The sequence below is a fragment of the Pongo pygmaeus genome, chromosome 13 (genome assembly GCF_028885625.2).
Source record: "Pongo pygmaeus isolate AG05252 chromosome 13, NHGRI_mPonPyg2-v2.0_pri, whole genome shotgun sequence".
Lineage (NCBI taxonomy): Eukaryota > Metazoa > Chordata > Mammalia > Primates > Hominidae > Pongo > Pongo pygmaeus.
This window is the reverse complement of record NC_072386.2, coordinates 124,420,114-124,433,271: the sequence shown is the minus strand read 5'-3', so window position 1 is coordinate 124,433,271 and position 13,158 is coordinate 124,420,114. Positions and strand designations below refer to the sequence as shown.

Here is a 13,158-nt window from a genome sequence, read left to right as displayed (position 1 = left end):
GTCGCTGCCTCCCAGGGAGCGCTCGGGGCTCCGTCTGGCACCTCCGCACCCACAGCTTCTAAAGCCTGTGGGACTCTGGCCCTCGAGGATGTGGGTGCTCGGGGGAGATGCCAACTTGGCTTTGTGGCTTCATCCGGCCTCCGCAAACGCGCCTGAAGCCGTCCTAAAGCACGAAACACGTGCTTGTTCTTGGCGCTGGCAGCTTCCCCGGCCCACTAGAGGAGCCCAGCGCGGGAGGCTGCTGAGGGTTTTGGTTGGCAGCCCCCGTGGCGTCAGCAAAGGTACAGCAGAAACCGACAAAGGGGAGCCCTGTCCTGAAGGACAGTGATGCCTGGCGGGGCTGGAGAAGCCGCGGACAGCTCAGGAGGCAGACGGTCCCAGTGGTGTGCTGGTAACAGCTTAACAACCAGCTCTGTGGGGCAGAGGGGAGGATGCTGGCTCTGTAGCACTGGCCAGTTTCCCTGATGTAAATACTTTCTCCATGGCTGATTTCAATCCAGTCCACCAATGAGGCATCACTGAATGTGGAGCTGGGCAGGCATCTGCATGACCAGCTGTCGGGGTCAGTGCACCCCTGCACAGCCTGGCTGGACCATAACTCTGCCACTGCCTGACTGTGCCACCATCCCTGGCCTCCCTGAGTACGTGAGGGGTAATATGAGTTCCCTTGTGGAAACTGAAAGGGAGTTTGGGAGGAGATGAAACAGCTTCCCGACACACGGCAACTGTTCAGGAAGCTGTGGTTGTTGCTGTCATGATTATTTTTTTCCCATAATAACAATGAGGTGGGCACATCTGCTCAGCAGTGGGGGTCATGTTGAGCCCTGAAGGGGAAGACCAAGTAGAAAATACAGTGAAGAATAGAAGATTCTGAAAACCTCACCCAGGCATTTGTAAACCTGGGGAAGGAAATAGGGAGTGATGTTGTGTGTGTGTGTGTGTGTGTGTGTGTGTTTTAAAAACAGCTTTATTGAGATCTAATTCACATATTATATGATTTATTCATTTCAAGGGTACAACTCAATGTTTTTTAGTGAGTTCACGGGATTGTGCAACCATTACCATGATCTAGTTTTAGAATGTTTTCATGTCCCAGCAAAAGATACCTCATACCTCACCCTATCCCCAGCCCGGGGCAACCTTACTCTACTTTCTCTCTCTGTAGATATATCTAGTTTGGATGTTTCACATAAGTAGAATCATAAAATATGTTCTTTTGTGATCAACTTCTTCCACTTAGCGTGATATTCTCAAGGCGCATCCATGTTGTAGTGTGTGTGTCAGCACTTCATTCCTTTTTTTAAAAAATTTTTTTATTTTTATTTATTTATTTATTTTTTGAGATGGAGTCTTGCTCTGTTGCCCCAGCCTGGAGTGCAGGGGTGCGATCTCGGCTCACTGCAACCTCTGCCTCTCAGGTTCAAGCGATTCTTCTGCCTCAGCCTCCCAAGTAGCTGGGATTACAGGCACAGGCCAACCCGACCAACTAGTTTTTTGTATTTTTAATAGAGACGGGATTTCACCATGTTGGCCAGGCTGGTCTTGAACTCTTGACCTCAGGTGATCCACCTGCCTTGGCCTCCCAAAGTGCTGGCATTACAGGCATGAGCCACCATGCCCGGCCACTTCACTCCTTTTTATCCCAATCATATTCCACTGTATGGACCCATCATATTTTACTCATCCATTGATCCGTTGGTGGACATTGGAGTTGTTTTCACTTTTGAGCTCTTATGAGCAGTGCTGCTGTGAACATCCATGTACTAGGTGTTGTATGCATGTATGTTATCATTTCTCATGGGTGTGTAACTAGGCCTGGGTCAAGTGGTATCTCTGTTTAACATTTTGGGGGAATGCCAACTGTTCTCCAAAGTAACTGTACCACATTACATTCCCTGCCACAGTGCAAGAGGGTTCCAATGTCTCCACATCCTTGCCAACACTTGTTATTATCTGACTTTTTGATTCTAGCCATCCTGGTGGGTGTGAAATGGCATTTCAGTGTGGTTTTGATTTGCATTTCTGGAACAACTAATGATGTTGAGCACATTTTCATGGGCCTGTTGTCCACTTGCATATATTCTGTGGAGAGATGTCTGTTCAGATCCTTTGTCCCTTTTAAAATTGGGTTATTTGTCTTATTATTATTATTATTTGAGACGGGGTTTCGCTCTTGTTGCCCAGGCTGGAGTGCAATGACATGATCTCGGCTCACTGCAACCTCCGCCTCCCGAGTTCAAGCAATGCTCCTGCCTCAGCCTTCCGAGTAGCTAGGGTTACAGGCATGCGCCACCACGCCCAGCTAACTTTGTATTTTTAGTAGTGGTGGGGTTTCTGCATGTTGATCAGGCTGGTCTCGAACTCCTGACCTCAGGTGATCCAACTGCCTCAGCCTCCCAGAGTGCTGCGATTACAGGTGTGAGCCACTGCACCCGACTGTCTTTTTATTATTGAGTTGCAAATGTTTTAATATAGTTTCGACACAAGTCCCTTATCAGATCTGTAATGTGCACACACTCTCCCCATCATGTGGTTGTCATCTGTCTTCCTTGATGGCATTGTTTGCAGCTTTTAAAATGTTGATGCTGTCCAATTCATCTCTATGTTTTTCTTTTGTCGCTTGTGTTTTTGGTGTTATGTCTAAGAACCTAACCGAAGGTAAAAAACATTTATGTTTTCTCGTAAGAGTTTTATAATCTTCGCTTTTACACTTAGGTCTAGGATCCATGAAAATTAATTTTTGTGCATGGCGTGAGATCGGGTCCAGCCATGTTCTTTGGCACGTGGCTACCCAGTTGGCCCAGCAGCAGTTGTTGAAAAGATTGCTCTACCCTTGGAATTGTCTTGGCACTCTTGTTGAAAATCAATTGACTGTAAAGATGAGGGCTTATTTCTGGACTCTCAATTCCATTCCATTGATCTATAGGTCTATTCTTATTTAGTACCTCACTGTCTTAATTATGTAGCTTTGTATTTTAATAGCAAGTTTGGAATCAAGAAATGTGAATTCTGCAACTTTGTTTTTCCTTTTCAATATTGTTTTGAGTATTCTTGGCCCCTTTGAATCTCCATATGAATTTTAGGATTGGCTAGTCAATTTCTGCAAAGAAACCAGCTGAGAATTTTGATAGGAACTGTGTTAGGTCTGTAGATCAATTTGGGGTATATTGTCATTTCAACAATAGTGAGTCTTTTGTTTCATGAACATGGGCTGTCTTTCCACTTATTTAGGTCTTCTCTCATTTCTTTCAAAAAAATCTAGATTTTAGAATGTAAGTTTTGGACTTTTTAATTACATTTATTCCTAAGCATTTTATTATCTTGATGATATTATGAATATTTTTTAAAACTTCCTTTTGAGATTGTTCACTGCTAATATAGAAATACAATAGTTTTTTTTTGTGTTTTTATATATTGACCTTGTATCCTGCAATCTTGTTGAACTATTTTATTAGTTCTAACAGGTTTTTTTTTGTTTTTTGTGTTTTTTTTTAGTGGATTCCTTAGGATTTCCTATATACAAGATACTGTTATTGGCAAATAGAGACGTTTTTATTTCTTCTTTTCTGATCTGGATGCCTTTTATTCTTCTTTTCCTGCCTAAGTGCCCTGGCTAGAGCCTCCAGTACAATGTTGAATAGAGTGGCAAGAATGGACCCCCCGTCTTGTTCTTGATCCTTCATCATGAAGTATAAGGTTTGCGACGTGATTTTTATAGGTGTCTTTCATCAGCTGAGGGAAGCTCCCTTATAGTCCTAGTTTGTTGTGTGTTTTTATCATGAACGGGTGAATTTTGTCAAATACTTTTCTGTATCTGTTGGAGGATCAGATGGTTTTTGTCCTTTGTTCTCTTAATATGTTGCATTACATCAGTTGATTTTTGAATGTTAAACCAACCTCATATTCCTGGAATAAATCCCATTGATCATGGTGTGTAATCTCTTTCCTATGTTGTTGGATTTGATTTGCTAGTATTTTGTTGAGGATTTTTTTGTATCTATATTTGTAAGAAATATTGGTCTGTAGTTTTCCTATAATATCTTTTTCTGCTTTTGGCATCAGGGTAATGCTGGCCTCCTAGAGTGAATTGGCAAGTATTTCCTGTTCATATTTTTTGGAAGAGTTTGGGAAAAACGGGTATTAGTTCTTCTTTGACTGTTTGGTAAAATTCATCAGGGAAGCCATCTGGACCTGGGATTGTGGACAATTTTTCAATTACGAATTCCATCTCTTTTTTGTTTTAGTTCTATTAAGATTTGTCATGTCTTCATTCTGTTTCAGTAATTTGTGTGTTTCTAGGAATTTGTCCATTTCGTGTCTAGTCTGTTGGCATACACGTGTTCAGAGTTCCCTCAGAATCCCTTTTATTTCTGTAGGGTAGGCATGATATCCTGTCTTTCATTCCTGATTTTAGCACTTTGAGTCCTTTCATTTTCTCTGTCACTCTAGCTAGAAGTTTGTCAATTTTGTTGATCTTTTCAAAACATCAACTTTTTGTTTTTTTCGATTCTTATTTATTCTGTTCTAACATTTCATTCCTTCTGCTTGCTTTGGGTTTAATTATGCTCTTTTTCTGGTATCTCAAAGTGGAAGATTGGGCTATTGATTTGAGATCTTCTTTTATAATACAAGCACATACAAGCAGAAATTTCCCTGTGAGCATCGCTTTAGCTGCATCTCATAAGTGGTTGTGTGTTGTGCTTTCATTTTCATTTAATTCGGTAGCTTCTAATTCCCTTTGTGATTCTTTTCTTTGATCCATTGGTTCTTTAGCAGTGTGTTGTGTAATTTCCACTTATTTGTGAATTTTCCAATTTTTCTTCTGCTATTGATTTCTAATTTAATTACATCGTGGTCAGAGGACATCCTCTGTATGACTTCAACCTTTTTGAATTTATTGAGCCTTGTTTTGTGGCTTAGCATATAATCTATCCTGGGGAGCATGTCCTATGCTTGAGAAGCATGTGTCACAGCACAGCACCTGAGCTGAGAAGGGCTTGGCGCGGGCTGGAAGAGGGGGAGGGGAGGCTCAGTACACGTGTGTTGGAAAGAGCCCCCATTCTCCACGTTCTTGAGGAAGAAGCACACCCCAAAGGCCCCCGTAGCATTCCCACCTGCCTGGAACTTTTCAGATCAAGAAGGAGTGCCTGGCCTGCAGAGGGGCCGCCGCTGTGTTTGACATGTCCTACTTCGGGAAGTTCTACCTGGTGGGGCTGGATGCAAGGAAGGCTGCCGACTGGCTCTTCTCCGCAGATGTCAGCCGACCCCCAGGTATGGAGCCTGAGGTTGGGGGGCATGTTCCTGTCACTCCATGGGCACAGCCTCAGGCACTGAGATGAGCTGGCAAGCCACCCTGTCCCCTCGGGCACCCTGAGCACACTGCTCCTTGCCCTCACCTGGCTTTGAGCCCCACTGTCCGGCCCCCTTTGCCCCATCCCAGGCCCCAGGCCCTCATTGCTTTTCTCCACCTCTCCCTCCTGCCTTCCTTCTCCCCACCTCTGCCTTTGTCTCTACTCTTCCAGAAAGGATGTGTGGCAGCTGGCCCTCAGCCACCTCTCTCCTGGGACTGTGGGGCCCAGTCCCCGCCATGCTCTCACAGGTGGGATCACCAGAATTAAATAGAAACACAGGATGCTAAGCTACATTTGAATTTTGGATACATAATGACTCATTTTTAATGTAAGTATGTCCCAAGCCATATTTGGGACATACTTGGGATCTTCATCTGCCTTTTCGTCACCCACCCACCCACCCACCCAACAGCTCATGCGTCCCCATCTTCACGAGTGTCCTGGGCTGCCAGAACAGAGGATCACAAACCTGGTGGCTTAAAGCAACAGCAATTTATTGTCACGGTTCTGGAAGCTGGAGGTCAAAATGAGGGTGTCAGTAGCTGACACTCTGCAGAGGACCCTTCCTTGTTCTTCCAGCTGCTGGTGGTGGCCGGGAATGTTGGCCTTCCTTGGCATGCAGCTGCGTCACTGCAGTCTCTGCCTGTGTCAAAAGGCCTTCTCCAGGTGTTCTCTTTTTTTGTTTGTTTGTTTTTTTTGAGACGGAGTCTCGCTCTGTCGCTCAGGCTGGAGTGCAATGGCGTGATCTCAGCTCACTGCAACCTCCGCCTCCTGGGTCCAAGTGATTCTCATGCGTCAGCCTCCTGAGTAGCTGGGATTACAGGCGCACACCACCATGCCCAGCTATTTTTTCTATTTTTAGTAGAGACGGGGTTTCGCCATGTTGGCCAGGCTGGTCTGAAACTCCTGACCTCAGGTGATCCTCCCGCCTCGGCCTCCCAAAGTGCTGGGATTACAGGCGTGAGCCACCGTGCCCAGCCGTGTTCTCCTCTTAGAAGGACAGCAGTCAGATTAGATGAGGGCCCACACTAATGACCTCACTTTAACCTGATCACATCTGCTAAGACCCCATTTCCAAGTAAGATCACATTCCCAGTCCTAGTGAGGACTTTCACATATCTTTTGCGGGGGACACAATTCAACCCCTAACATCATCTCTCCAGCCACAGCCAACCAACAAACCCACTCCCCAGACTCCCAGGCACCTGCTGCTCACCTCCCGTTAATCCAGCCACCCACTCAGTCTTGCATCCACCCATCCGCCAGCCCACACATCCCTGTTTCTCCATACATCTGTTCCCCCTTCTACTCACCCACTCCCATCCTCCTATCCATCTGCCCACCTTCCCATCTGTCCATCCATCCTCCATCCACAAAGTAATTTATGCCACAGACATTTATGGAGTCTTCTCCGGTACCAGGCACAGAGCTAGGAGCCCCAGAATGAATGGAGGGCATGAATCCTGTCCCTAGAAACTTCTCAGCATGGTGGTGGATGGGTAGGAGGGGCCAGTGCCAAGGCATTTCAAGAAGAAAGAAGCTTCCTTCCCACAAGGGTGATGGTGATGGGATGACCTGCCCATGGCCAGTCCTCTCTGGGTCATTCAGCTGAAATGGCATCCCTGGGCTGAGGGGCTCTCCAGGTCACCTCCCAGTAGGGCATCCTGTCTGGGGGTTATCCAGCCTCTGTGACAAGGAGCTGCCCCTGTGAGCGGCCCTGGGGAAACTGAGGCAGCACAGACCCAACTGGGGCCTCAGCACAGACCCGGCTTCCTTCTCCCTCTCGCAGGCTCCACCGTGTATACTTGCATGCTCAACCACCGTGGGGGCACCGAGAGCGACCTGACTGTCAGCCGCCTGGCACCCAGCCACCAGGCCTCCCCGCTGGCCCCCGCCTTTGAAGGTATGGGATGCCTCTGTGCGCACGGCGCTGTGACTGCGGCCTGCTCTGTGGACTGGTGGTTGTGGACAGGGCAGGATGGACGGGATGGGCTGCTGATGGCAGCTCTGTCATTAGCTGTTGTGCCTGCTGTGGTCAGAGCTGGGAGATTAGAGGTCTCGTTTCAGGCTAAATGGGGGCTTTGTTCAGGCGGCACTGCTGGAGCTCCCCGTACTCAGTGATTGCATCCCTGAACCTGTCCACACTGTGCGGTTCAGAGTGGCTGCAGCGTGGGCGTGCTCAGCTCGGTTGCCCGGAACAGAGCGTGCCAACGCTAGGCTGTGCCTCCCACTCACAGCAGTCGGCTCCTTTCTGCCACTGACATCCTTGCTGGGTTGACTTCTCAGGCCCGTGTGACCCCCTAGTCTGGGGCTTGGATAAGCCCTTAGAAGATGTTCAGCTCAGGGCCCACGCTGATGCCTGATTGCCTGCTGCAGTCCCTCCATGTCTGCTTGCATACCCTCAGGGACGGGTAGCTCAGTACCCTCATCCCTTGTTTGCTCTGCCCCGACTGTTACACAGAGCCAGGACCTGCCTCCTGTCCCTTCGGCTTCCGGATCCTGTCCCTGGGTTCACACAGGAGCCATCTGATCTCTCGTCCTGTAACCTATCCCCACCAGGGATGGAGAAGCAGAGAGGGAAACATTCTCTTTCTCCAGGAAGGGGCATTGCTGCCTCTGGGACGGGACCTGCACAGGGGAAGGTGCTGACTGTGCAGCTCTCTGTGCTGTCCTCGGGGCAGGGGTACAGTCAACGGGGAGGGCTCAGCCCATTCAGAAAACCTGGCATCTCCTGGTTCTTGACCTGACTGTGCTGCTGGTAAATGTAGTTGTTTCCTCACTGGGACTCGGTCAGTGTCGAGTCCCAGCTTGGGCACTGGGGGAGAGAGGCAAGGGGCGAAAAGGGGCTCATTCATGATCAGCTCATAACCCGCACCTTCGGCACCAGTCATTGAGCACCGACTGTGTGTCAGGCTCAGTCTGAGGCACAGAGGACCCAACAGTGAGCCAAACACAGAAGGTTCTGGCCCATGTAGAGTTTGTATCTCTGGTGGGAGGAAACAGGATTAAAAAAATAAAATAAGTGGAAGGTGTAGGAGGTTAGATGGGTCAAGAGGAGAAATGAAGACCGGAGGGGGTGGGATATTGGGGGCCAGGGTGGGAGACAGCATTCCTCACTGCCCAGGGGGTCTTCGAGGCTGGGGGCTGGCAGGGGCTCCTGGGCCTCTGCGGTTCTGCCGAAAGCAGGGAGTAGTGAGGTGAGCTCTGCAGTCTCGAGGCTGGTGGCGGAGATGAGGCTGCGAGCATGAGTGAGGGGTCCTATGGGGTGCACAGAGCTTGCCCACCTCTTCCCTCCTGCCGTTGCTGACGTGGAGGCTGAGAGAGCCATGGGCTGAGCCAGAGCGCCTGTGCTTCATGGATCCGTGAGCTCGTTCCTTCACTCGTTCCCTCAACAGTCATTGTGGAGCCTGTACTGTGCAGCAGCGCCAGGGCAGCCAGAGTCGGGAGGAGCTGAAGGAGGCCGGTGGAGCTTCAGGGACCCCACAGTGGACTGTATGTCCGGACGGGGGCAGGAAGGGCCCCGTAACACCTGGAGGGGGACATGTAAGGGGATGGGAAAGAGCGAGGTGTTAGGGAAAGCCATGTGAAGCCGCTGAGCCGGGGTGAGCAAGGTTTCCTGGAGGAGATGGCCGGCCTGAGCTTGGAAGGATGGGTAGGAGCTGCTGGCTACAAGGGTATAGAGGTGAGAACCAGTGTGACCTGCCCATCGCTGGTCCTCTCTGGGTCATTCAGCTGAAATGGCATCTCTGAGCTGAGAGGAGTGATGCCTGTAAGGAGCTGGGCATCAGCCCCCAGTAGAGGGGCGGCCCAGGCACAGCCCATAGCCGCAGACTTAGTGAGTCTAGCTAGGGAGACAGTAGAGGGGCCAAAATGAGGACACAGGTCATCAAAATCCTGGCCAGGCCCTGCCACTGCCTGGCTCAGCGACCTGCCTCCCTGAGCCTCAGTTTCCCCCATCTGTGAAATGGAGTGAGGAAGACGCACCTCCTGGAGCTGCGATGGAGAATTGCGTCAGAGTCTGGGGGTGCTGGGAGGGCTGGGGAGCAGCCTCCCTGAGCCTCAGTTTCCCTGGCTGGGGAATGAGGACCTTGCTCGTCCTCCCTCATAAGGGAAAGCTGTCAGGCTCAGCTTTCAACGCTGAGCCATCTCCCAGTGGTGCACAATTAGCTTTCTAGAGGATTCTGGTGGATTCCTAGAGCTGAGGGCTGGGGATCGGCGGTGCTGGTTGCTGGGAAGGTTTGCACTTGGTGGGTGTGGAGTTAGCACAGTGAGTCACATCCCCCAGGGCTCTGCGGGTCCTGGGGACACCACTCAACAGGAGAAAACCACCATGTGGGCTTTGCTTTACTTTCAGGCTTCAAAACTTTACTGTTTGAGTTATGAATATGCATGGGCATTAAATATGCATGTATTGAATACGTGTGCTACCTACCCATGCTGCATCAGATCACCACGAAGCCGAGAGAATGTGATGATTTACACAATGAGATCAAGGTGGCGTACAAAGCAGCTGTCAATCTTAAAAGTAATTTTAAATGATCTTTATTGATCTTTTTGTAAGATTACAGAAGGATACATGCTCCTGGGAACCATTCCAATGATACTGAAAAGCACAAAGTCAGCTGCACAGCCCACAGCTCCCCCCACACCCAGTGCCGATGGCGCGTCCCCAGCCACCTTGCCTTCTCACTGCTCCCTGCCATGTCAGCTTTGCAGGCCAGGCCTGGACCTGGGCTGACTGACCTCTGGCCTCAGGACTGGCATCTTGTTTTCAGGGAAGTTGATCATGGATGGTCAGGGCCACAGGAGGCCAGGCCCATCAGCTGCCATCTCCCTGGGCACCAACTGGCCTCAGTAGCTCCCAAGACCTCCTGGGAGGGGCCTGGGATGGCTGCAGACTGGTGGGGCCACCCAGGAGCCAGGGGCCTGAGAGTGGCTGTGTATGTGTGTGTGTGTGTGTGTGTGTGTGTTGGGGGAGGTGAGGTGGGGTGTCTGTCTGGCATAGAGCTGAGGATGCCGTCCAGAAAGAGCCCCAGTCCAGGTGTCGGGGAACCCCTTGAGGACTGGCTTGTCTCTTTGCCTTCATCCTCTGTTGTGCTTATGGTGTGAAGAGGAGGGAGGGAGGGAGCAGCCTGGCTGGGGCCTGCCGGGGCCCTGAGAGGTCTCCCGTCCAAGGGGTGCTTCCAATAGCCCTGTGGGACCAGATGTTGTGGGTCTACCCCTTTTACAGATGAGAAAATGGGGGCTCAGAGAGGTGAGAAGCAAGGCCGGTGAGCCGCAGAACTGCATCTGGGCCAGGCTGGCCTAGGCCTGTGTGTTCCCAAGACACCGTCCTCCCAGGGTAGGGGCATCCCTTTGAGGTGTCTGCAGAGGGGTGGGTGGTAGGGGTTGAGAAGCAGGTCCTTCTCCTAACCCCCATGGCTCAGAGGATACTCTACAAGGCGTGGCCCTGGGGGACCGAGGGAGGGACAGATACGGTCCCTGGGCACTGTGAAGGCACAGGCCCCTGAGAGGGCATTTGTTTTCTCAGCCGGGAGACCCGTGGGTCACCCTCTCTGTCCCTACCTCCCAGGCCCTGAAATCCTGCTCTAAGTCCAGGTGCTTCTCTTCCAGGGGATGGTTACTACCTGGCCGTGGGCGGGGCCGTGGCCCAGCACAACTGGTCCCACATCACCACCGTGCTGCAGGACCAGAAGTTCCAGTGCCAGCTCATCGACAGCTCCGAGGACCTGGGCATGATCAGCATCCAGGGCCCAGCCAGGTGAGAGAGGACTGGGAGCCCACCCCTGGGTGCACCTGCTGCCTAGACCCAGGTCCTCCAACAGGCCCTTGGGCAGAACAGCTTGTCCAGAATGGGCCATTCTGAATAGTTAAGCACTCTGGTAAACCAGAGATGCCATTCTGAATAAATATCTTCAAAGCACTGGAATGCAGATAAGCTGGTAACACGAGTCAGACTGAAATTTACGATGTTCAGTCACTGAGGACCCCAGGATCCCAGAGGGGATGGCAGTCTCTGCATCAGCAGTGCAGTCTAGGAATTACCGTCCACCATCCCAAAGTGGGCAGAACCAGGCCAGGGTTCGCCCTGCTACCTGGTAATCTCTGTACGCCACCTTGACCACACACGCAGAATAATATCCTGTACCGAGGGGTCCCTGGCTCCTCCGGAAACACCCCCCATGACAAGGTCTCTGCATGGCTTATCCATGCGTGCATTCCTTCTATAAACACCTGCCGGGCTGTGTTCCCCACCCATGAGAAACCAGGACCGGGGAACACCCTCGGCTGCTGGCTCATACACACAGCCACAGAAGTCTTGGGCAAAAGGACGGCTGAGCAGGTGTGCACCTTGGAAAGACCCCTCTGACTGTGCTTCGGAGGCTGGGAGAAGGGACTGGGGGTGGGAGACAGAGAGGAAAGGCATCATGTTAGCAGCCACCAGTGGAGGACCTGTTACTTGCCAAGCCTGAGCCAACATCTCCCATCCCCATAGTAGCCCTTTGAGGTGGTCATAATTGTTCTTATTTTTACTGATGCAGAAACTGAGAAACAGAGAGGTAGAGACATTTGCCCAAGGTCACACAGCTGGTCAGTGCCAGGGCTGATGGAGATGCACCCGCCTTGTGCTCAGAAGCCTGCACACGCTCACTGCCACCCTTTTTCAAGAGTTAAAAACCCTTTGTGAGAAAACGGCCTAGTCTAGGCCTTCCATTGGTGACCCTCCCCCCCCATGCTAAGGGGCCAGGACACTCATCTCAGTGTGCTTCCTGCACCACATCTGCCTTGGGGCTGGACAGGGTGGCTCTGCTGGACTGCGCAGGAGGAAGAGGCAAGAGATGAGGGCACTGCTTCTGGGGACATGGAGGGTATCAAAGGGGTGATCTATCTCTGGAAAATGATGGGGGCAGCTTCGGGGAGAGGACGGGAAAGGAGAGGAGGAGAGGTGGGGAGGGGTGGGGGGAGATGCGTCTCCAGCCTGAAGGTCGCCGAGGTGAGCACTTGACGTAGCAGGGCTGTGTCTGGGTGATATCCTGTCAGCCTGGGATTCTGCTGAGACCTCTGGCTGGAGTGCTCAGACCCTGCCGTGGGGTCCGTTTTCCCTGGCACCCCACGCTGAGTCCTGGGCCAGTCGCTCCCCTCTTGGGCTACAAGGGACTGAGTTGTTGCTGTCTGTCCAAGCATACGCACTGTGGTGCTCAGAGGCACACGGTAGACGCGTGCTTGCTGATGAAGGGATAGAATCGGAGAGGGTCGAGTGCTTTAACATTAACTGGCGTCTGCCAAGTGTTTGACTTGAGGCTGCTCATAGAAACCAGCGTGCCTTAAGGAAACATTTGGGCAGAACCCTGCAGGAAACGAGTGACCCAGCCTTGGTACTCTGGGGGAACTGCTCCCGGCAGCGGCCACAGCAGGTGCAAAGGCCCCGTGGCAGGCAAGTGCATATGTCTGAGGCATGCATTGAGGCTGGGATGGAGCAGGCCAGCAGCCGGGCTCAGAGGGCAGCAGGGTGAGATACTGGAGGCCCAGCGGCTGCTCCTCTGAGGGAGGGGTGCTGAGCAGAGGAGGAACATGGTCGGGCTTGGGCTTTGGTTGGGTGGGGGGGGGTCTCTGCTGTTGGGCCAGCGGGCAGGGGGCCAGCAGGCCTGTGAGGGGCCTCGGGCCAGGCGAGGCAGGGGCGTCCAGGAGGGAGTGATGAGCTGAGTCCACACGGCTCATGGCCGAGGGTTTGGCGTTGTGGTGGTTCCCGTGGACTGGGCGAGGCTCATAGCACCCGACAGTGGATGGGGTGTGCTGAGAGGGTCAG

General features: G+C 51.6%; 1 protein-coding gene across 9 annotated transcripts in view; it reads left to right on the top strand.

Annotated features, from left to right (window-relative positions):
• The window catches only part of SARDH (sarcosine dehydrogenase), a 75,916-nt gene that overhangs the window by 37,685 nt on the left and 25,073 nt on the right, over positions 1-13,158 (top strand). For all 9 annotated transcript variants that reach the window (XR_010123383.1, XM_054502398.2, XM_063650034.1 and 6 more), the window contains 3 exons: positions 5,133-5,271; positions 7,141-7,254; positions 10,965-11,112. Coding sequence is in view for 8 of the 9 variants with exons in the window: in XM_054502398.2 (XP_054358373.2) it covers positions 5,133-5,271; positions 7,141-7,254; positions 10,965-11,112 (401 nt within the window). In the remaining variant the exon portion in view is untranslated. The remainder of the gene's footprint in view (positions 1-5,132; positions 5,272-7,140; positions 7,255-10,964; positions 11,113-13,158) is intronic.